The sequence below is a fragment of the Coccomyxa subellipsoidea genome (genome assembly GCF_000258705.1).
Source record: "Coccomyxa subellipsoidea C-169, whole genome shotgun sequence".
Classification (NCBI taxonomy): domain Eukaryota; kingdom Viridiplantae; phylum Chlorophyta; class Trebouxiophyceae; family Coccomyxaceae; genus Coccomyxa; species Coccomyxa subellipsoidea.
The window spans coordinates 1,536,802-1,561,179 of NW_005178036.1; the positions used below are offsets into that span (position 1 = coordinate 1,536,802).

General features: G+C 54.4%; 2 protein-coding genes across 2 annotated transcripts; one reads left to right on the top strand and one right to left on the bottom strand.

Annotated features, from left to right (window-relative positions):
* The first annotated feature begins 781 nt into the window (after positions 1–781).
* On the top strand, positions 782–4,953 carry COCSUDRAFT_23592 (glutathione S-transferase). The gene is made up of 9 exons (XM_005648140.1): positions 782–1,121; positions 1,244–1,369; positions 1,502–1,702; positions 1,957–2,226; positions 2,473–2,642; positions 2,772–2,884; positions 3,070–3,192; positions 3,351–3,527; positions 3,880–4,953. The coding sequence occupies exons 1-9, from the start codon at positions 924–926 to the stop codon at positions 4,086–4,088; spliced, it is 1,587 nt and encodes a 528-aa protein (XP_005648197.1). The 5' UTR covers positions 782–923; the 3' UTR covers positions 4,089–4,953.
* COCSUDRAFT_41829 (hypothetical protein) lies at positions 4,814–23,992 on the bottom strand (the record flags this gene model as incomplete). The annotated part of the gene is made up of 45 exons (XM_005648141.1): positions 4,814–5,003; positions 5,408–5,577; positions 5,833–5,900; positions 6,147–6,276; positions 6,483–6,748; positions 7,027–7,435; positions 7,604–7,720; positions 8,134–8,222; positions 8,584–8,622; positions 8,803–8,955; positions 9,634–9,676; positions 10,039–10,251; positions 10,459–10,911; positions 11,034–11,263; positions 11,476–11,600; positions 11,726–11,816; positions 11,986–12,128; positions 12,440–12,561; positions 12,854–13,040; positions 13,621–13,778; positions 14,007–14,052; positions 14,320–14,397; positions 14,527–14,819; positions 14,990–15,189; positions 15,374–15,608; positions 15,826–16,184; positions 16,306–16,461; positions 16,618–16,769; positions 17,068–17,247; positions 17,627–17,871; positions 17,999–18,165; positions 18,800–18,968; positions 19,032–19,156; positions 19,481–19,657; positions 19,873–20,111; positions 20,329–20,624; positions 20,758–20,934; positions 21,084–21,186; positions 21,556–21,677; positions 21,814–21,892; positions 22,056–22,296; positions 22,519–22,699; positions 22,921–23,077; positions 23,215–23,379; positions 23,892–23,992. The coding sequence occupies 45 exons, from the start codon at positions 23,990–23,992 to the stop codon at positions 4,814–4,816; spliced, it is 7,839 nt and encodes a 2,612-aa protein (XP_005648198.1).
* Positions 23,993–24,378: the final 386 nt, after the last annotated feature.

Here is a 24,378-nt window from a genome sequence, read left to right on the forward strand (position 1 = left end):
ATGTTGCGATCATCTTCAAAAGATGCCCTTCGCTTCCTGCCATGCTCAGGCTCCGGCTCTTTCTGTCCTTTTCGTCTGCGATTCTGGTTCAACCAAGCGACTGCACCGATCCTGTAATGACCATGACAACATTCTTGATGGCATACACGAATGCAATTAAGGTTTCTTTGGTTGTTTGTAAGGCATTGGTCGATTAGGTGCAAACTTCTGCAAAACGATATTGTTAGATGCTGCAGGTCCCTGAAATTCAATGCGCACAACCGTCGGAGCGTACAACCACGATTAGTTACCAGTACATCAAAGTATGCAACGCACCCGGCGGCCACGACGACGGCGCACAAATTGAACACCACTCCCCAACGCAACCCCATGTCAGAAAGCTCCCCCCCTTTCTACCTCTCTTTCAACCCCCAAAAAGCAGCTATCATCGACGTGTTGATTGTGAGAAGAAGCTACAATGACAATCTACACATCCAGCGAACATAGGAAAGGATCTGTACTACAATATGATACAAGTGCTAAGCTTATGGGAGCAGCGCCAAATTGCAAAGTGATTGTTACCTATTACTCGCAATGCAGCAAGCATGTACTGCTTCTTCACGATGGGAACATTCACGATGGAATGCCGGTAAAGGAGGAAAATTCCACACTCGTACATTCATTCAAAACTCGGCTGAGCCTCGCGGAGCCCTTCATTTGAGAAACCCTATAGATACGGATTCGCTCTCGAAATCTCATGAGTTCCCTACCTCCTTTCCCCATTTGGAACCATTGTCGTTCAGGTATCTTGGGCTATCTGAAGGTGGAATAGTCAGAGATTGTCTGCCGATTCCTGACTTGTGGTCAATCTCCTTTGTTGTCAAACTTCAGAACCAAATCCTGGTCTGATCAAACTCGGTGATCTTTGAAAGCGCTCGCAAGGAATGTCATGCCATTTGCGTTGGGTGTTACCATCCACAGTTTGTCCTCCTCTTCTGCTGTCAAGAAGATCGAACCTCACCCAACCATTGCATGAGAGGAGCTCGTTGAGACACTCCGACAGACACAGCACCTTGATAACTCGTGCCAGCATCCCATCAGTTCCTTCCATGTTGGGAAGCCTGCAGAGTCTTCTAAACCAGGTGCATCATGTCTCCACGAGGGACAACGATTAGCTTGAGCTGCCACGAGACTGCACAAGGTGCTCTGAAGGAACTCATCTGTGCAAGCTCCAGGGCTGATCAATTGTTCTTGTGTCACCCAGCCTGGCGCAAAGGCTGGCAAGCAGACAACCACGTTCTCAGATAACGCTCCATCCTGGGAGGCCTTGCAGCAGCTGGTGGAGGAGAAGGGCAGGCAGCTCAACTGGCAACAGCCTGACTTGGAGAATGTGTGTCCAACTATTTATGTGTTCCCCTGATTGTGTTCCCCTGATTGTGTTGCCAAGTACTTATTCATTACATTGCTAGTTGGAATGCAGGCCCATGATATTGTCCTTCACAATGACCGAGTGTCCCTGCAGGGACCCACAAACCCACTGGCACTGAAGAGGACATTTGGGCAGCCTGGTACCCCTCGAGTGAAGCTGTACAGGGACCATGCCGCTTGGTGCCCCTACTGCCAGAAGGTGTGGCTGCAGCTGGAAGAGAAGCAGATCCCTTACACCCTGGAGAAGATCAACATGCGCTGCTACGGAGACAAACCGCCAGAGTACACAGCCAAGGTACACTTCAATCCCCTGCCTGGCAAGCCACTCACCGTCCGCAGTCTGGCAATCCTTGGCGCATCAATGAGACTTCATGTTCTTTCATTTCTGTAGGCATTATTGCACTCTCGCGCAGGGAAAAACTTTGTTGACTACAAAGACCTGTAGGCATCGTTGCACTCTCGCGCAGGACAATTCTTTGTGACTTTTAGAATCTGAATTACGCGCATACTGCATGCTTGTAAATGATGGTTAAGTGTATTCGGGATCAGGTGCCTTCAGGGCTGCTGCCGGCGATGGAGCTGGATGGGCAGCTGATCGTGGAGAGCGCTGAGATCATGCGCATCCTGGAGGAGGCTTTCCCTGACAACAAGCCCCTGCTGCCGCCCAAGGGCAGCAAGGAGCGCCAGCGTGCCGACTCTCTCATGCGCCTGGAGCGCCGCCTCTTCTCAGACTGGCTCTCCTGGCTCACCACCTCCTGGCAAGCTCCTTCCTCCCACACCATCCCTCTGCCCCACTGCATGCTTGCTCTGCGCACTACAGTTGACAGCATGCTTGCCCTTAACTTCCCCACACCATTGTCTTGCTGTTTCTGCCCTGGAGGGGCTTGTTTATCTCGGGATTGCATGCAGCTGCACGTGTTCCTCACTGGATATTGTGATTGTCTTCATGTCTGCAGCATTCCTACATTACAATCTCAGATCCTCTCCATGAGCAACACGGGTGCATGGGAATCCTAGCATGAAAGTCATTTGCTGCTTGTGGGCAGGAGCCACGAGGCCAACAAGCGCGAGTTCATAGCCACGATGGATGCAGTGGACAGGGAACTTGGGGCTGCGGGGGGGCCCTTCTTCCTCGGGGCGGATCTGTCAATGGTGGACGTTGTGTTTTCGCCCTTCCTGGAGCGCATTGCTGCCTCCATCCTGTACTACAAGGGGCTCACTGTGCGCGGGGACGGGTGCGCATCAGCCTCATGTTGACCACAGGCTGCTTGGTATGACCTACTTGACAGCTGCCTCACGCTGTAATCCTGGTTCTGTGCTGCTGCAAAGGCAGTTGTGCAATGTGGCTCCGTTTGCACACGCAGGCGGTGGAAGAATTTGGAGAGGTGGTTTGAGTCGATGGAGGCTCGACCTGCATACATTGGCACCAGGAGTGACTTCTACACGCATGTGCATGACCTGCCACCTCAGCTTGGAGGTGTGCCCTTCACTCCAAGCACCCATGTGCAGAGTACTGTGCGTATGCATTCCATTGCCGTCCATCTCACCCTGTCTGCCTGTATTTATAAACATCCTCTCTCCTCTTGTCTGGCAGATCATGATGCTGAAAAGCAAAGTGTTCGTGTACCAGAGTTATAAGGAAGCCAGTGCTGGCTTGTACAGGGTGCGCATCGGTGCCTGACGCGGATGAGGCGGCGGCTGCCATCGACGGAGTGGATGGCAAGAGCTGGCAGCTTCCCCTGCCTCCCCTCAACGCCACCTCGTTCCCAGAACCTTACTCCCCAGGTCCGCCCAACTGCTGCTGTGCCTCGACCTGGTTTGCACCATGAGTATTTTATGACGAAAGATGCCTTCCAGGGGTCCAGGATGTATTTGGAAATGTCACAGGCGCTGACAAATCTGCACTGATGGGTGCTTTAGCATTTCTGTTGGCATGGGTGCAGGTGAGGATCCGCCACTGGACCGGCTCAGGGCAGCGGCGCGGCTGGTGGGCAACCACGGCGCCATTGCGAAGTTCGCTGCGCGCGGCTGCGGCAAGCCAGGACGGCGGCCTGTGAGCGCCCCGCTGTCCGATCCCACTGCCACTGCTGGGGAAAACTTCCTTGAGGCCGTGGATGCAGGTATGCTACCGCATGTTCTGCTGCACTATTTATATTACACGTTTTCCAGGTCTTCGAGATCTAGGATCTGGGCACTTTAGCAACACGTGTATCAGATGCTCATGGATGCATGGTGACATATCAGCACCATACACTTGATTGGGTTTGGAGTGCGTATCGTGGTGCCCAGGGTTTGTGAGTCCTGCAAGTGGTGATATCTTGCAGCCGTTGTGTTTGTACCCCTGTGTGTAATCATGCCTCACCTCAGTAGGCAGAGCATGTGCTTCCTGCATTTTGTATGATGCGCAGCAGCATGAGCCTGGTGTTGCAAGCATTGATTTGTGCAAGGCTCTCAAACTGTGTGGTGCATCAGGCCTGCGGCATGTGGCGCATGCTCTGCTGGAGGGAGCACATGCGAGCAGCCTGCGAGTGGGTGATGGGGAGAATCTACCGGGGGATGCAGTGGTGGCATCAGCAGAGTATATTAGAGACAGAGTGGGTGTACCCCGCGACCTGCCCTATCCAGCTGCCAGGCAGCTGCGCGCGCACCTGAACTGGCTCATCGGCTCCCTCACGGCCTGATGACAGTAAAAGTGACATCCATTTTGGTACTACGATTTTTATCCTTGCCATGCACATGTCTGATGCCTGGCGTACCGTGCATTTGGAGATGGCTCGAGTTGAATTTTGTCATATTTGCATTTGCGCATTTTTATAAGAGAATCTGAGTCACTCAATACGGTGTTCATGAGGAGCGTCCATTACAATGGCCGATTTATACTGTACTGCGTGCAAGAAATTCAAGATCGCCGTTTGCAGCATGCACTCATGACGGCATCGACTGCATGGCACTTGTCCCGCAAAGAGATTACTAGCTAGTAACCTACACAGAAATCGTTTGTCATCAAATAAACAGCAGTCCTTCTTCCAATCGGCCTTCTTCCACTAATATGGCAGTACCCTGGCAATCCATGTCGGTACAGATCATCCTAGTCAGTCTGATGAGCAGCCAATGCATGCAGGCCATCTGGGGTCTGGGGCATGGCACTATTGATGATTATGTCCTGGAATCCTTCTTTCTGATGTACATGCAATACAAACCATCCATGCCCTTTGACCTGGCATGGCTTATGTGCGCTTGAAGAGTGAATTTAAAGAACTGGCACACCATCGGCTCTTTCGACAGATATGCCAATCCCCACTGCAGGCTGCTACACATTGTGCATCCTGCCTGTCCAACCATGGACTTTTATGTTTTACCTGGCGCCTTAGGGTCCAGTGGACTACCAATGTGCCAGTCCAGGGGTCTACTCCCTCAAGTGGGTCAGGCGGGGGGTCTCAGAGATGTAGATTTCTCTGCGGCCCAGCGGCGGCGGCGCCTCGGTGTTGAGCACGCTGCGGTTGGGCTTGGCCATCTGCAGCCGCCGCGTGCTGCCAGGTGTCACCGAACCGGCGCGCGACGGCGTTCCCCGCGCTGATGTCATCGACCGCGTGCTCCTGCGCACATCAACACGACAGTCTCAGCCCTGCCATACCTGCTGCTCTGCATGACTTGTGCTTTCTTCGTTTGCAGCAACACAAAATGGTACCAGACACATAATGACATGAAGGGCAACGCATGGGCAAGTTGTATTGAGGGATATAAGGTGACAGTGACCTTTCCAACCCGAGCACAGCATGGCATCCCGTGCAGTGCTCACATGCCAAGAAATGCCATGAAACATGCGGCAATGCAATTAGGGTGAAGATGGCGCAGGAGCCCATAAATGGCGCTCACGTTGTCTTGTATGTCTTGCACTCTGTCTTGATCAATCGTGTGCATTTCAGGTGATGGTACATGTTCACACCAACTTATCCAAGTATCTATACTCTGTTACCCCATTTTATTAGGTGAGAATTACCTCATGGAGGGGGTGCGGCCGAGGGAGGCCATGCGGCCGGCGTCGGCGACGCTCATGCTACTGAGGCCGCGGTCCAGGCCGGAGCTCTCCAGTCGCGCGCTGTATCCCACGCTCTCGCTGCGGCCCGCGTAAGGGTTGTACGGCTTCACCACCGACTCCGACCCAAAGTACTGCGCGGGGCAAAGGGAGCATGTCATCATGTGCTGCACTTAGTGACCCATATACTGACTCATCTATCAAGTAAAACATTGCGTGCAGGGGCAGGTCAGGCGATGATCAGATGCTTCTGCTGCTGCTAGAATGGATGTCCTCATCCGATAGCTTGTTATTGAGGGCTAAACAAAATATCGTCACTTGCGCATTTATATGTCAAGGAATAGTGTGTTGTGGTATTGTCTGTGAGAGTTTGGGGATCAAAGCCGCACCTTTGTGATGTACTCGGCCTGCTTCTTGTCGGCCTGGTATTTCCTCCACCACCTGAAGGCGAAATAGCCTGCGCGACATAACAATGTCACTAATGGAGCAGACCAGGTCTCACACACACATGGCCATGTATGCATGCGAGCTCAAGCTCATGCCAAACTTATATTTGCTCTTCTCGGGGCAGAATGTAGTGTTCTTTCATCCCACAAGCACTTTTCCGCACATATAAATCATTAGTATTGTCCGCAACCGCAAGCTCAATATCAAAATTTTTGTGCCGGGTGACTGGACACTACGGTGTAGGAAAGGAACGCACCTGAGACCAGGAGCACAACAGACACCACCAGCAGTGACACAAGGATCCAGACCCAGACAGGGATGCCATTGACTTTGCCGTCCTTGTACTCCACCAGAGACCCTGCCACCTTCGGGTCCGAAGTTGCTCCCTGCACCGCCAAGCACCAAGCTCTCAGAGCTTGTCCATAAAACTAGAGCAATGCAGCATATGTTCAGATGCTTGCCAGCCTAGGCAGACTGAATTTCTCCTCCAAATACAAATAGACACCTTGTCCAAACTGCCTCCCGCTGCTGTCATCCTGTGTAACATTGTGCTGTTCATTTGTCGCTGGAAATCTCTAGGTGGGCAGCTCACCAGAGGACCAGGAGCGGTTGCAGGTGCCACAATGGGGGCGCCGCCACCGGCAGCCGCCTCAGCTGACTGGACGGGGGCAGTGGCAACGGCCGTAGCCGCCGCCACAGGGGGGGCAGCCGCGACGGCCGTAGCTGCCGCCACAGGGGGGGCAGCCACGGGTGCAGGGAGAGGCACAGGGCTGGCCATAACTGCCGGAGCGGCCGCTGCCGGCTCAAAGTTCTGCCGGATCTCCGAGCCCACAATGGACAGGGATTGCGCCTGCAAGCCTGCAGCATGAGCCCCCACACACTGTCATGCACTGATCTGCCAAGACAGATCCAATTCTGCACATTGTCTAGGTCACATCACATAGTGTCAGTACGCGCATGGTGCCTTACAGCATTTAACAGAAAGGGTGTCCCGTTCTGTCGCATGAAACCAGCAGGCAGGCTTTGCTCTTGTCGGTGTTATGGTTTGACAGATTACATCAAGGATGAGCACCACTATGACAATAACAGGGACACTGTCTGGCTGTGCACTGGGCAGCAAGGTGCAGAATGCACACCCTGGTTGGAGAACAGCGACTTGAGCTCGTTGTTGTTGGATGCGCGCTGCAGATGGTCCAGCTGCAGCTGCGCGGCAGCCGCCGACGTCTTCACCTGCAGCTGCACCTCGACTCCCGCCTCGCTCCCCTGCCACGTGCTGCTGTCCAGCGCGCCTGCAGCCGCCACCTGTGCCGTCTGCTGTGCTGCCTGCTGCGCCTGCTGTGCCGCTGTGTTCTGGGCTGCGGCAGCTGCTGCGGTGGTGGAGGCCTGCTGTGTGGAGGCCATGGGATTGGCGGCCACCGCTGACGGCTGCTGCTGCGGCCGCTGCTGCCCGGGGAGCTGCCCGGGCTGCCCGGGGCCGGGCAGGGGCATCTGCGGCTGCCCCGGCAACTGCAGCAGGCGGCGGCCCCCGCTGCTGCCAGAGCTCGACTGCATCGTCACATGCAAGCCGTCAAACAATCATTCATACCCATTCAATTTCTATCTATTTCATGTTGCTCTCAAATTCCTTATTCATTTGGGCTGATCACAGTGTGCCTGCGGCAACTTGTCATGCACGTGAGACCAAATCGCGGTGGATTATGCAAGGGCCCACACCTGGGAGGAGTCCTTCACGAGGGTCAAGGTGATGTCAGAGGGCAAGATGCCGTCCCCAAGCAGGTTTGCAACGCCGGAGATGACAGCGCTCTGCTTCTGGCTGTTGAACGGGATGACCTGTTGACAACAGACTCAGCCCCATTAAACCATATGTCTGTCCCAGAATAAGCATTATCAGTAAGTACAGCATGGCAAACAAAAGTCGTCTGAAGCCACGCTCGTGATATCAAGGAGCTAGCATTAGGTCCATCGGCACATGAGAAAATGAAAAGATCATTTTCACATGTTAAGATGAGGATTCACATCATATGGAATATGATGAAGAAATTTTTTCGCATTAATTTGCATGCTTTCCACAGGAGCAATGAATTTGACAGAGGTGGGAGAGGATTGCCTGGGAGCCAGTGATCTGCATGGTGACGGCCAGGATGGAGTCCTTGGGGGTCCTGGCTGCAGCGGGCGCAGGTGCAGGGGCGTTCCCGGTGGCGGCTGCCTCAGGGGTTGGCGAGGGCGTTGGAGAGGGGGTCCACGTGGGCGAGGGGGTCCATGTTGGGGAGGGGGTCCAGGTGGGGGAGGGGGACCACTCTGGGGACGGCGGTGGAGGGCTCGGAGAGGAGCTCTGCGCACAGCACGCACTCATAGTCAGCATGCATTCTCCAGGCACTCGGCTCCCCAGTCCGCATCCAGCTTATCTGGCATCTTGCATCTTCAGAGCAGCGCAGTGAGACTCACATCATTCAACGTTGGGATCCTGATACATCATTCAGCTTCCCCAGCCTCTTGAAGGTTTTAAGAAGGCTGTTGGCCTGGGAACTCTTGTATTTTTGCTCTGATCCATTTTGGTCCCCTCCTGTGTGTCCAATATACAAGACAAACGAGTGGGCAATCTTGCGACTCGTTGACAGATGCATTGTGATGCGATGCAGGGCAGGAACCCGCCTGCTGCTGTTGGGGGTTGCCAGGTCCGCTCTGCTGTGGACCTCCCCCTCCTGGGCCACCACCTTGGTTTGGTCCTCCCCCTGTGCAGACATGGAACAGCACTTACAAATTCTGCATCTCTGAAGAGGATACAAGAAATTTCGCTACCTTAGGACCGTCATGCTCAGGTGAAGATCACCCTGCTGAGGCAATCTTGCGGCACATGAGATCAGATGACTGCATCATTTCACAATTGATTTGCCAGTAGCGGTGGTGCTGACCTCCAGGGCCGCGAGGGCCGCCGCCCTGGGGGGGCCTAGGCTGTGCAGCCACAAGGCCGATAAGCAGGCACACAGCCGCGGCTGCAATTACACTATTGCAGCGCTGCCGTCCAGCCATAGCTGCCAGAAGTGAATGCCCCTCCAAGACGAGTCCTGCGCGACGCACACCCATGGTTTATTTCCCATAAACGAACTTGGTGCCTAGCTGACAAAATGTATCGCTTCTGGCACTCATAAAAGTATGTTGGCAATCGTCTATGGATCACTGCGGATTATCTTTCGCACTAATCAACGCCAGTGATGCAGGATTTCCATGTAAACAAGGTCTTTGCAGCTTTACTGCAGTCACCGAGACTGCAGATCGTCTGCAGGATAAGAGTATTCTTGACCGACCAGCACTGTGCATGCATTCCATAAATATACCAAGATGTTGCAGAGACATTCGAAACCAGAAGTTATGGTGTATTTGAATGACTTTGCATTCTATAGTACGTGATGTCACTCAGTCTCGGGAGCACACTGAGCTGATGCTGGTTCCCAAGCCCTTCGGTCTCCGAGACCAGTCCGATGAATACTAACATACTCGATGGCCTCATGTACCTCAGATGCGGTATCATCGGGGCCGAAATTGACCGGAACAGTGCCCGACAGCTTGACACACATGGCAGATCTGAAACGCAACTCTCCGGGCGTGGATGCACGGCCACTCACGACCGCTCTCAATGGTCCTCTTTACCTTTTAATATTATATCAGGCAGTGGATGGGCGATCGCGTCCTCCCAACTGATACAGGCGTCCTTTCGCCAAGGGGAACTCCCCTTAGATCGGTACCGGCAAAGGTGAAGGGCGGGCAGAAACTGCGCTTCCCTGATGGCTGCAACACCGTGTAAATTACTGAATATCTCTGTACTTCGCTGTACAGGAACAAAACGAAACGATTGCAGAGGCCTTCCGGAACCAGGTTCCGATTCATGGCAGGCGATAATCTACAAGAGCAGGTCATTCCATGTGGCCTTTAAATTCCTCTATTCTCATCATGTTCGAGGCATAGTTCCTTACTCTCATTCAGAGTATCACTGCTCATGTTCCCAGATTCAAAGCTATCCTTCTGGCATGCAGCAACTCCAGCTCCGCCATTTCCTTCTTCACAGTTCCCTCACTCCCACGTTCCCACCGCCCCAACAGCGCGCATGTCATATGCGCAGGCTGCTTTAAACACAGCTCTGACAGAATCACCATGCCCAGCTCTGCGGCTGCACTGGCACTCTCGTCTCCATGCTCCTGCTGAGATCCCAGTCCTGAGGGCTGTTCTGGGCGTGCAGCCCTGAACCACCATTCTGCCGCCCCAGCAGCAGGCACTGGCAGATGGCCCAGCACGCGCAGCAGTGTATTTCCCAGCAGAAAGGACCATCGCTCCTGATCCGGCCGCTTCTCAGCCAAAGGCATGGCCTGCATGCACGCAAGGGCTTAGAAATTCTAGGACCTCTTACAGTTCATGTCAGTATGGTTGGAGATCTCTAACTCTTGCACGACACAACATGCAACTGTTAAAGCCACATCCCACCGTCTCAACTTGTGGCATCCTATTTTGAGAACATCGCAGCATATACGTAGATGACCAAAAGGCAACGCGAGCACAATCTGCAGACTGCACACCTGATCGGCAGCATTTCTGCCGTCCAGCGGCGTTCCCAGCAGCATGGCAGCAGCCGGCTGCAGAACATGCGCTGCCAGCAGCACCATTGGGCCCCTGACCTCCTTCTGCAAGCGCGGGTGCATAGCAGTGTAGAGCTGTACCAGCCGCTGCGCCCTGCCAAAGCAGTCCGCAGCCGGCACAGCCGATGGCATCGCCGCCGCATGCGCAGTACTGAACACGCCTGCATCCGTGCTCAGGCCGGTGTCCCTGAGCCTTGAACCGGACGCCACACAGACGGACAGCCACAGGAGCGTGCGCGCCACCAAGTGGTGGCTTGGAGGCGCTTTCTCCGCCCACAGCTGCTCTGCAGTAAATGCTTGTGTGGGCTGCTGAGTTTTCTTTTCAGGGGACAGCAGGCAAGTACATGCATCCTGCATCCATGCCGCCACGTCTCCAAAGTCACCAGCCAGACCCTGTTGCAGACAACACCTTTTTCAATTTTTTCCCTGTGGATACTTTCATTGGAACTCACCCGAATGCTATAAAAGTGGATTGAGATGGTACAGGGAGGTAAGAAAAGCAGCACTCGACGCACCGTCTCAGGTGGCGGCAGTGCAAGCATGACTTGCAGAAGCAGCTCCAGCGTGCTCTGCCCAGCCTGCGGCCCCAGTGCATGGACCAGGGCTCTGGCATCAGCCCACGACAGCAGGGTGAACGTGGGCAGAGAAACTCTGGACCTCCCACTGAGCGCTGCTTGCTGCACATCCAGAGCAAAGCCCACGACGCCCTCCACAACTTGGCTGTCCCGGCAGGCACTCGCGCTGCCTGCATGCATGCAAACTGGCGCTGAATATTTGGTCTGACACCTCATGTCAGCTTTAGTTGCTTTGACTAATTGTCGAGCCCAAGATAAGCACTGTGATTCTTGCTCAGAATTTAGGCATCGTCCCAGTCGACAGTTTCCTGAGACAATGAGCTTGGCACGGTGGCTGTTGCACAGAACTCCAACCATTAGAGAGCAATTTGGCAAGCTGTACCTGTTAGGGTCCTGCATAGAGAGCTTGCGGCTTTTGCAAAGGCATCCAGGATGCCAAGGCCCCCAGAGCGGCCCTTGGCCTTCCACGCCTTGGCAGCCAGAAAGCCACGCAGCGCTGACACAACCCTGCCACAGGCGCAAGCAGAATGCACTGTTACCCTCAGAGCTTGAATTGACTAGTCAAAGCAGATAGCATGTTCAAAAGGTGCTGTGCAGTGTTGCGCGAGGACAGAGTCTCAGTCGAGGCCCACCTCAGGAGCAAGGAGGGAAAGACGGAGGCATTTGCTGAGCCATGCCTTGCAACAGCCTCCTGTGCAACTGCTGCCAGCCAAAAAACCACACCTGCGCACATACCTCTGTCTCTCAAGGTCTCTGCCTTTCAGTAGTCCAATGCATCAGCATATGAGGGTGCCATAAAGTGCAAGCCCCCGTCTGGAGACCAGTAAAAGACACAGACATATTCATGACTCTTTCATAAAAAAATAAGAAGCACAAAGTAGAAAGTCCGTACCTGCATGTTGGACCAGGTCTGCCGCGTAAGTGGGCGCACACTGGGGAGCCGAACACAGCGTCCTGAGGGCGACCGCCTGTAACGCGGCGTCCCCCAGCGGCGAGTCATGCAGGCTCATCAGCAGCTCTGCCACAAAGCGCCGCCTGCACACCAAGGACATGATTCATATTTCTGTTACCATCCACATTGCACTGACTGCATGGTCAACCTCACAAGCCAAAACCCTCTGAAAAGGCTGCTCATGCTCATGACCGAGAATGTCTTCGTCGAACTAGCAGCGCCCACAAGGATGCAGGGAGTGTCAGAGCGGAGATAACAGCACATACAATAGTGCACTGAGTATCTGAGCATTATTGCAGACGTCGAAGAGCTCACAAGGGTGCAGGGAGCCTGTTTGGCACAGAAATTACAGTACTCGCAAGGGTGCAGCAAGTGGATGGGGTGATGTGGCCACCTGAAGATATCCCCATCTGCTGAGCTGCGGAAGCCTGCAGCCAGCAGCCGCAGCAGCCACAGCCGCTCCGCTGCCTGCTCCTGCCCGCCGCTGCTCAGCAGCTGCTTCAGCAGGGGCGCATCCTGCGCACAAGGCAGGTCTCTTTCACGACTGATTATTGACATGCAGCATGAAGGCATGGCTAATACAGTCATGGACATACTAACTTTGCATGATTTCGTCCACCTTGTTCCAAGTCAGAGGCACTTGCAGGCATCGCCACTGTCTCTGCTCACATATGGTAGGGGCAGACTAGCATGAGAACTGCTGAAAAGGCTGGAGATTCCCTGCCAGGGGTGTGTGTGTGCTTTTCAAAGGCGGCATACGTCTGTAAATACTTGATGTGATAGGATCAACAGTGACCAATGACCCTACCTGGATGTCCAACGTGGCCCGCCGCAGCAGGTGCCGGTTGAGGGCGGGGTACATGTCGGCGGCCGGGTGCGCCAGCGCGCAGGCGGCCTCGGACAGAAACAGCGCGGTCAGCGTGGGGAGCCGCTGGAAGGGGCGCTCCACCGACAGCCGCAGCGCACGCAGCAACAGCACCAGCTGCGCCTTCTCCCTGCGCGCACATGCAATGCACACTTCAGAATTGGTTCCAGAATCAAAATTATTACTCTCCTTCTTATATGCGAAAACAACAGCACAGAAATGAATTACAATTCTTCTTCTCATTACACGCTTTTCCTGCCAGAGGCAAGGAGTGTCTGCAGACAAGCTGCATTTGAGGGGCACCACAAATCCTACCCTTCGTTGAATCGCCAGATGCAAGCAAGACAATCAACGGTGCTCGGTATTCATACCGCCTCCCGCCAGTCAGGTTTGTGAGGCAGATAAATCCCCTCACAGGACAACTATGACAATTGAGCTCTCAACAGCAGGTTTGTGCTGTTGTTCAGCAGTGAAGTCTTATGATGCCTGGGCGCATCATCACAGGTGACATTAAGCGGCCGCACTTCGAGAAGAAGGGAATGTAAACCAAGCAGGGTGAGAGATCAGACTGAGATGGTCAGTCCTCGGCAATTCTGCCATCAAGCAGTCAGCTCGTGTCAGCAGCTTTGTGTGCTGTATTGAGGAGCGAGCTCCTGGGGTCAGGATAATTTGTTGAGTATATAAGCTGACAGTAGAGAGCAGCAACATACCTGAAGGTTGAGCGCTCCAGGGTGTCGGCGTACAGCGCTAGTGCCTCATAGGCCATGCCTCGGAGCGCGTCATCTGCGGACGCTAGGCAGCGCAGGAGCAGGGACAGGAGACCCCAGTTTGCCATGTCCAAGCACCCAATGCTGCCATCCCTCAGCCCCTGCGCACAGGAAAGAAAGCATTGCTCAGTTTGGCAGACTATCAACTCAGTGAATGCTCAAAGATGGAGCAGGGTCAACTGGATGTCAACAGTTCAAATGAGTAGGAAAGAATATGCTTCAATGCTGTTCCTGCCTACAAGCAAGGTGCTCCCGCAGACAAGGTGAAGCTAAAAGGATGTCAAAGGACTTGTCACTGCATACAAATGGAGTGTAGGAGCTTGTCGTACCTGCAAGGTGAAGGGGACGAGGAAAGCTGGGTCATAGCCAGCAGCACTGCATGCAGGCAGGGTGCTGCTGGAGAGTGCCTCCAGTGGCTGATCACCAGCCGGTAGCAACGAGCATTGCTCAGGGTAGTGGATGACACTCAGTGCGGACCGGCGAGCATCTAAGACTGCTGTGTCTTTGATGATTGCCGCCCTGCAGCGAAAGATACATTCCCATGTTCGGGCAGTGTCTGACTACTTGCAAAGGGTGTGCCTTGGGTTATGATAGCTATTGATGCCAGCAGACACGCAGGGAGAAGCTTTCTGGAATGCGCACCTTGCTGAAGGTTGCACAGCTTCGTCAGCGTCTGACGCAGCCTTGTGCTCTGCCCTTGCTGCCGGTCCCCACAGGAACCTGCACGACAGAAATGCACTGAATACTGTAGCAAATTGCATTATTTTCAACCTATTTTGCAGTGAGTCTGCCACAGTGCACACTTGAATCGTCAACCTGGCAAGTGAAGGGCGTGTTGAGGGCACTCACCCTGCCTTTGCCAGAGGCCCCGAGAAGAGCGTGGTGATGTGCAAGACAGCCATGGCTTCAGCAGGTGACGCTGCAATCTCCTCCTCACATAAGCAGCTGTTAATGAGCAGCAGCAGCAGAAGTGTGGCCCTGTCTGTAGCGCTGCATGACGCCCCGTAGCCGCTGAGCAAGACAGGCACCAGCCCTCCCACCCCCTCCTGGAGGGCTGAGGGCAGCGCGCCTGGCAAATGATGCCTGTGCAGCTCCAGTAGAGTCTCCAGCAGCCCCACAACTTCAGCCTTGTCTGAGGTCACCTGGGCAAACAAAAGCATCCTCGCTCAAATACAGCATTGCACAATCAACAGTGCAACTATTAGATTCTAAGTTGTTGGCCTTGCTTGCAGAGCATGATCATGATGCAGAAGCTGTAGGGGAAACGTATAGCAAGGGTCATTCTTAGTATGTCTAAGACAGAGAAACCCACCATCCCAGTGTCCACAGGATCCAGCTCCACAAGGGGCAGGATTGATGACAGCGGCTGCTGCAGGTTTGCAGCCAGCTTTGGCAGCGGAGGGGGGCAGTCTCCCGGGTTGCTGAGCATCATGGGCACGAACTGGGAGTGCGAGATCAGCAACTCGGCGAGCTTGGCTGCCGTCCTTGCAACCTCGCTGCTCTTCAATTCACCTGCCACACAGCAAGTTTTGAGGCAAACTTTTCTGGAATGTAAGGACATGGAGGTCCAGGCAAGCCGCAAATGACACACTACAAGCCGCTGTGCTCTCCCGCTCAGCAGCTCTCTGATGCAAGTTACTTTCCTACATAGAGGCATGCAAAACCAAGTTTTGTTCTGCAAAGTAGCGGTCCACACCTGAGATGCCCTCATCACGAGCTCTGGGAATGAAGGCAGCACAGAGCCTCCGCAGAAGTGAGACTGTTGCAGCATCGCTGAACCGGTGCCGAAGGATGGACAGGGCAAGCTTGCTGAGTGCAGCACACAGCGCAGGGAATGCCTCTGCAGACATGACCGCGCCCAGGTGTGCAGCAATGCTGGTCTTGATCACGCCATCCATGTAGCCGGACAGCTGCGCACGGAGCTCTGACGCCTGCATGTGGAGAATGGCCTTCATCAGGCGTTATGTCAAGTCATTTGCATGGCGGACTCTTTTCTTGGTATAATGTTACTCCGGACGAAGCTCACACTCTCTGAGCAAACCGGGCTGACCTGCTTCTGTCCGGGAACAGCAACGTAACATCAACAGGAGACCCTGTCCTGGATCGATTAGACGCAAAAAATGAAGAGACGCATATATGCATGCTCACCGCATTGTCACCCGATTGAGGCTTCATGACCCGGGCGAGCGTCGCCGTGCAAGCCTGAGCAAAGCGCACAATGCACTCTGCAGCCACCTCCTCGCTCACACCGATCTTTAAGACACCATGCAGCAGAAGCTCTGCAGTGGCCGCTTGCTGGGCTGGCAGGGGCCCAATCATGAATGCAGCTGGCGCCTCAGTCTGTACTGGAGTCGGCTGCCAGCCGTCGGCAGGGCACAAGCGCTGCAAGAGGGAGGCGGCATCAGCAGATTCACTGGGCGGTGACATGATCATGCACTGCCGCAGGACGGGCGCAGCAAAGCTGTCCAGGGAGGCAGCTGCACCTCGGCTGACGGATACACTCGCACCTGCGTTTTAAACACAACAACACATCATGCGAAATGAGAAGGGCGCTGCCAATTTAGGCCCGAAGGCTCTCTGAGTAAAGAGAAACGTTCAGCTATTGCAGGCTAGAAGAAACGGACGCACCAGCAGGTTTCCGCTTTGACACCATGTAGGCAAGAAGGCGGTCTTTGCAGGAGAGGACAACAGGGTCCTGTTCAGGCGCTTGCTGTGCCTGGCTGGCATGCCGCAGGTATGCATACATCAGAGGAAGCAGCAGCGCCAACGCCTCCTTCCCATCTGCTGAAAGGGCAGAAACAACAAATCTGGTCATCTTGTATTTACTGCCACCCACACCATGGGACTCAACAAAGTTGCTTTCCAGGAAAACTGTTCCACAGAGATGCCATCAGGAATGCTCGAGCAATACTGTAAGATACATGGAAATATGACACCCACCTTGTGCTTGTAGGCGTGCAGGCAGAAGATCGGCGAGCGCTGCTCTGCATGGAGGCAGGGCATCGATCAGGGTTGCTCCTATCCGGCTGCGAAGGTCGCTTGGCTGGGCAACGCAGAGCTCCAGGATGCCTGCTGCGTTGTCTGTCATGTACCTGTGTGCGCACAGTTCACTCATGATCCTCTCTTGATAAAAGAGCGCGGGGTGTGTCATCCACAGCGCTCACCATTAATCTTGATATATTCGCCTGGACCAGGGAGGATATGCAGTAACAGACGACATAAAGAGTCATCTCCCCCTTTGCAAGTGCGGCAATGCACCATGCCACTTTTAGGACAAGGAACGCTAGCCTTGATTGTGCAAAGACGAGAAACTTAAGAGAAGTGACCATGCACCAAAGGTCAGCAACAAATGGCAGTGTCTTCAGGGTGCTGATGGAACAAGTTACTCACCATGCGATCATGCTGGGCTGTGAGAAGCGCACAGAGAGCGCCTCTGCCAGGCACCTCTCCGCGGCAGCAGACTGGCCGTTGGCCACAAGAGCGGCCACAGCCTTCAACACAGCCGCAAGCGAGCCACTGTCCCTTCCGGCGGCATCTGAAGAACTGCTGCTGCGATAGGTGGCAAAGAGCCTATCCGCCAAAGACAGGCCGGCCTCAAGCAAGGCTGCTGTGGCCGCGCATGGGCTTCTTTCCTCTCCAGCTGCTGACAGTAACTTTGTGGCGAGAGCGGCCAATTGGCGGCTAGACAGATGTACTGCCAGAGTGATGCATGCATCAGCCAATGGCCAATCCGCAGTGCTCTGCAACTCTGCAGCCTGACATGATGACAGAGCCTCCACTGCCCTGCATGCAGAAGATCACTCACATCTGGGCTGACTTGTATAGGTGTGGGACTAGAATACAGGCACATATAAAGCTCATCCACAGATATAACTTCGTCAGGCTGGACAAGTCCCAGGCCGTCATCCATTTATAGAGATGAGCACATGGTCATTCCTATGGGACTTACCTGTCAAGGAATGGCCTGGTCAGTCTCTGGATGGTGTCAGCAATGTCCTTGGAGATGCCAGGAGCAGTGCTGCCAGAAAGCAACTGCGAGAGGAGCCGTGTGATTTGTCTGTCGCGCTCAGCTGTCCATTCCAGATTAAGAGCGTCCTTACGCGCTGTCAGGTACTGGGCCAAAGCAGGGTGGCCCAGGATTGCAGCAAGCACAGCAGGGGGTGTATCAGGATGGATGCTGCCCTCAACACCTGCCTGCATGACCACATACAGCTTTTATGACTATTCAAACAAAGGCAAGCATCTACGAAGTAAGGAGGGAGCTCCTTGTGATTTTCAGGGATAGGCTGCATGTGTCTGGCAAATCTGAGGCAAGGCACACCTTCAGGCCAGCAGTGACCAGCTCAAAGAGAGCCGTCAAGGTGGAAGGGTTGCTGGCATGTGGGACGCAGGCCAATGCAGCCAAGATAGGCACTATGGCCTGTTGTGGGGATGCTGTTAGTAATCGCTCATGCAGCCGCTTGAGCAAAGGCACTGCTTCCGCCTCTCCTGCGCATGCACCATCACATTCAATGAGTATGTAAGACATGATAAGCAGCAGCCCAGGAAAGCTCCTGATGTCCTGCAATGTAAGGTGTGGGTGCCCTCAGTCCCGAAAGATGATTGTCATATTCATCATTGATAGGTACCGACCAAAGTCCCGTCAGTGTTTGTTGTGACTTCGTGTAGTCATCACCGGGCACCCAATTATCCTTGACACAAGCTTACAGCAGTCATTACTGCTGCGCCTGTCAGACATATAAAAGGCAGCAACAATGCATGAATGATATAACAGCGTTTTGCAGCAGGGTGTGCTCACCTGGCAGTGACATGGCAGTAAGCAGCAACAGTGAGCAACATTAATTAAGCTATTTGGAAGAAGAAATCTAGTGAGAGAAATTTGTTGTGTCAAAATTGTAAGGAGTGGGTGCCCTCAGTCCCGAAAGATGATTGTCATATTCATCATTGATAGGTACCGACCAAAGTCCCGTCAGTGTTTGTTGTGACTTCGTGTGGTCATCACCGGGCACCCACTCCTCCTTGACTAGGCTTCATCAGTCATTATACTTTTCTTTGTCAAGAATGGATAATGCTACAACAATGCAGGAGTGCTATGGCGAAGTTTGCAGCAGGATGTGCCCACCTGGCAGTGACGTGGCAGTGAGAAGCAACAGTGAGGCAGGGCTGGCATCCAGCAGACGCTCCAGGCCCCTCCACTCATCTCCTTTGATGGTATCGCCCGACATCAGCTGGGCTGCAGATTCCCTGCCCAATACAGGGACCGAGTGCGCCTGGCACGCCCTGATGAGGACCTGCAGACAGCCGTCCTGCTGCTCTTCTGGCTGCTGTGTGACAAGGCGCGCCAATGTAGGCACCTTGGCGGCCACTGCCGCGGCTGGCGCACACAGCAGTACTGTCTGCAGCTGCAGCGGCTCCAGTGCTCTTGCGCTCATGCTCTGCTCAAGGTATGCTGACAGCTGCGCGTCTGCCTCCTCAGACCCTGCCACCTGCACCTCTTTGCTTGACAACCCTCCTGGCTGCTCGTTTGGGAAGCCTGATGAGGCAGGTTCAGTGGTCACCTCCCCTCCTGCACTGCCCCCATCTGCCTGTTTCCCGCGCTTTTTTGCCTCCCTGGTCACCGGTGCCGCCATCCCACCGTTTGCAGTCACACCTGACGACCTTCTTGGAGTCTCTAGCTGCACAGCGGTGGCGCCAGAGGCTTCCTTCAAGAGCACTCTCTGTGCAAGCTCCATCAATGACGCCAGTGGCTGCGCTTCTATGGGCAGACTCAGAGCTGCCCCGCTCTGATCTCCTGTCCCCTCACGGTCCTCCTTATGCTTTCTTTTCTTGCGAGGTGTCTTGGCAGCGTCGCCATCCGCTTCGGCAAGAGCATTCGGCGGGTTTGCCTTGAGCTGGGCTGCCTCTGCCCTGATCACTCCGACGATGACGAGCACCAGAGGCTCAGCATGTGCCTGGACCCGCAAGAGTGCCCCCAGGGCTCCTGCATGCACATGCATATTGTATATGAGGTTCCCATAAAATGTTGAAAAGGGAATGCGATGCAGTCGCTGATACGTTTCCAGCATTACTGAAAGACTGCGGACGCAACCAAGGAAAAGGTAGAAGAAGTGATTGAGTGTAAGGACCCAGCACCTCTGGAACCTGGTTGCAATACAACAAAGGTACATCAACAGGACTGCACAATTACCAGCTCACCGGCAACATAGCAGGCAATGGCGGTGCGCGCGTCAGCGGGCATCTTGGTAGAAGCCGCCACTCGCACTGCCTGGCGCAACGCCGCCACCACAAGCAGGCTGTGCTGGCCGTGCCGCATGGCATTGCCGGTGGATGTCTGCGGAGACAGGATGGCTCGCTCGGCCTCGTGGAACTCCTGGGGCTTGCGCGAAAGCAGCGCCACAGCCTCTGCCAGGAAGCCTGCCACGGCATCCGCGCACCTGGCATGCATGCATCTCAAATTCAAATTCAAATTTCCCCGTGCGGCAACGCGTTAGCTCACATCAACGCCATCAATAAAAGGAAGATTGAGGGCCTGCTAGGATCCAATCCTGTAGAATCTGGTGCATATTAAGTAGATGTAAGTGCATATGTACCTAGTGTGCAATATGGCATGCATTCAGCTAGGCCCGAGAGAATTAAGGATAAGATTGTCACCTGCTCTGTTCAGGGCTGCCCAGTCGTGAGGGCAGCATTTCCAGCCACAGGTGCACCTCTGCAGGGCTGTCCTCCAAGCCCACTGCCTCCTCCAGGCGCTGTCTCAAGACTGCCTCGGCTGCGCCGGTGATCTCTGGAAGCTCTGAGCCGCACAGCAGGCGCAGCAGGGGCGTCAGAGCGGCAGATGAGACGTGTCCGGTTGACAGGGATGCCTCGCTGGGGCTGTGCACAGAGCTTCCTGCCTCCATTAGCCCCAGGATGCCATGCTGAACAATCGGCGGGTGACTCAAAATGTCCTGCAGAGAAGGCAATCACATTTTCTTGTCACCACACCAAAGTGGTGACAAGAGTTTGCAGAGTTTGCAGCAGATGATGAGCACCGAGCATCTGAAAAGCATTCACACAGGGGGGAGCACTAAGAGGCGTGACAAGAAGGATAGAACGTGCCTCTGGCAGAAGCCGGGAGATATCAAAGCGCGCTTCGGCAAAGGTCTCGGGCATGCAGCGCAGGTAGCCGCGCAGCACAGCCAGCAGCTGCACAAGTGTCATCTGTGCACTGCTCATGCCGCCAGCCGTCACAAAATCTGCATTACCTTCTTCGCCCACCTGCCAATTAGTACCCGGATGAGCATAAGAAGTAGTTCCTGAGTGATAAACCTCTCAAAATGTAGTGCACTTGGAACACTGAACTGCTAGCACGACAGGGTGCACCTTCAAAATTGCCTCAATACATGGTGACAGGAAAAATCAGTCACCTCTACAGGAGGGGGCTTGTCCTGGGTTGACTGGATGTCAGCATGCAGCGTGGCGAGCAGAGCCAGTAGCGGTTGGAGGTCGGGCAGGCGCCCCCTAGCTGCACTGCGCAGGCGCCCCAGAAAGCCACGCCAGGCGTTGCCTCTCAGGCGGCCCTGATCTGCCTGCCTATATGCTTCCCCCTCGTTCCCTTGTGCTGGTGGCTGCACAGTGTCTTTTCTTTCCCTTGGGCTAGATGCTGTCTGCACAGGAACACCTGTCATTGCTTCCCCATGATCACCACTCTCTGCTGCTGTGTGCACTGCTTCATCAATGTCCATCACTTCCCCTTCTGTTGCCGCAAGATCCATGTCTGTCATCTCTGCTGCATGTGCTTCCCCAGAATGAGTGGCTACAGCCTGGAGTCTTGGGTCTGTCATGCTGACAGTGTCAGTTTGCTGCGAGGCAGCGCTGGGTTGTGACTGATCCACCCACTCAGCTGCTTCGCTCGCAGCCGCCAGCGCCAAGTGGAGTGCTTCAAGTATCTGGCGCAGCGTGCACAGCGTGGCGTAGCGCACCAGGGGGCTGCTGTGCTGAATGCCTCTGGAGAGGGCCGCCTGTGTGCAGACATGAAATTCCTTGACAGTCTTTGGTGCTCTGCAGACCTTCATTAGTCTTGATGGCATACAAGACAAGCCTTGTATGAAAGCATGACATGTGAGAAGAGCAGGATTGCAACTGAGGGAAAATTACCTTGGGCAGGCAGGCAGGAAACAAGCGCCTCAGAAGCCCAGTGACGAGCCCGCTGTCCATGGAGGGCGGCCTCTCTCCCCTGTCAAATCAGATCTCACTTCATTGTCCATACATAAACCATGCAGCAAGGCTCCAACATTGCAATCTCTTGGGTTCTGAGATCAAATCAGAACTCATGATCTGCACCGCTCGCATTGCTCGATGCATACAAGCAAGAAGGAAACTTCTGGAGGCATTCTCACCGTCGCGCCTGTTCCGCGTAGGGCAGGGGCACTTGAGAGGCTTGCTGGATGACACTGCCCACAAGAGAGACGCCGGCCCACCACCTGAGGCTGGGTCTTGGCTCCAGGCTGAGGCTGTTGTTGACCGAGTATGCAGCCGCCAGCGTGGGCTGCGCCGCTGTCATGGCCAGCAGCAGATCGTAGTGCGCTTTGGCAGTCGTCACTCGCAGCCCTTGCAGGAATCGCTGCAGCCTTTTCCTTCCTGCGCACCATGACCAATTTTGGACACAACCCACGCTAATCTTCTGCAAGCCGGCGGCACTTTTGGGCATGCACAGGGGCTCCTCTTTTGCAAACGTCTGCCCCAGAGCCAGGCGTGCAAGATAGGCAATGCAAGTGCGCTAATTGTGTAGCATGTCAGGAATGACAATGCCTCGACAAAATTGAGCAGGGTCACATGAAGACGCGTGGGGTGTGCACGCACCCCCAATGTTCTCAGTGGAGCTGCCATGGTCGCCGCCACCGGGAGCCAGTCCATGAGCAGGGTTGGTTCCCAGCTCTAGCAGCATCTGCTGAGCAGCACCAGCGCATGGTATTACAAGGTCTGCATTGCTGGAGGCCTCCTCTTCCTCGGCTGGCGCTTCCCATGCAGCCACTGCCGCTATCTGCATCACCACTAATGTCAGCAATACAATACAGCTCAGACTTCTTCACATGTCAGGCATCGGAACAGCCCTAAGTTGGCTGGAAGCGATAATCACACTGACTGACATGTCCTAATGCTTTGCCATTTGATCAAAAGGCATCCTGCAATTGTTTACGTGGGTTACTAGATGTCCTTCACAGTGTTAATGCATGCTGCTTCCAGAGTGGACCTCGGCATCACCTGGGACAATGCAGTGTCGCCGAATGGCTCTGCTTGAAGGTCTGCTGGTATTGCGTCACCCATGCCCAGGACCCTGTCCTGCAGCGAGGTGAGGATTGACAGAGCGGCCTCAGGTGGAAACTGCCCGAGATTGTGCAGAAGTCCCGCAAAGATCGGCCTGCAACCCACATTATGCGGTATCTGAGCCCTGTGCAGTTTGAGGCGTCTAGTGCAGCCAAAGTAGGAGAAGACCACACAACACAGAGATATGGTGATCAAAGGAAAGATGCGGCAGTAGATTTATGTGCAAAATACCTGACAGGGAGCAGAGTGCACAGGAGCTGGGCATCAGCCGCCTGGAGCAATGCCAGAGCAAATTCTGCAAACAGCGCAGCGCTGGGCCTCTTTGCCACATCCGCGCTCCTCCAAAAACGCCAGAGCCTCTGCTGAGCCTCATCCGCCCCAATCTCCTTCTTCTCCCTGCAGAGTCACACAAAAAAGTCAAACAAATATTGCTTGAGCAAAAGCGATGTAATACAAAAAATATTTCAGGCTTATAGATTCCATGTGTGCTTTTCAGACTGTGCAAGAGGGCCTGCCTTGGGAGCTTGCAGAGCCTGGGCAGTGCGGAGAGTGTGAAGTCGAATGCTTGCACTAGGTCCCGTGCAGCCTGAGTGCTGTGCCTGGCAATGGCGGCAAGGAGTGACAGCGCAGCATTGGCCTTGGCTCTCACATCTGATCCAAGGTAGAAATAGAGGGTCTGCGGAAAACACGCATATCCATCGTCAGCTGAGAGCCATCGCTGTGATGCATCCTCGATAGATGAGGGACCGATGATGTGTCTAGCGCATTGACAAGCATGTCGGATATAGCATGATCGCACAACCCTCACTCAATGACATTGCCTACCTTGCCGCATCTATCAAGAAATTGGAAGCATGATCACCTTCAGGCGGCGAGAGATGATGCTCAGGGCTAGCTGGGACAGGCACCGCTGCTGCTCTGGCGCCAACTCAACAGTTGTGGAAAGATTGAGCAGGTCAGCAATCAGCAGCAGCAGGGCAGCTGTGACATCATCATCCTTGGCCTGCATAATAGGTTCACAAGCTCAGATCTCTGTACTAGGGAGACATGAACGCTCTTGGTGCATGCATCCTGCAGGTGTTGCATACCTTGAGTTGAGCATCCCATACTGCCTGCAGTTCTTCGCATTCTTTTGAGCGTGTGAGAAATTCTTGCAGCGCCTCCGGTGCCCTCTGTCCCCTGACAGCTTTGCGAAGGTCTTTCAAGCCTGGGCACACGTTTGCCAAAGCTCAACAACATGCTTATTACTGTCCCTGATACTTTCCCGCACGATAATCTTCCCTCTTAATTTCAGGCAGCCTTTCCTGGCAATTAGTACTTCCCTGAAGCTCACCCTGCAGATTGGTTCCATGGTCCCTGACGGCTCGCAGCCCTTCAATTATTTTGACGATGTTG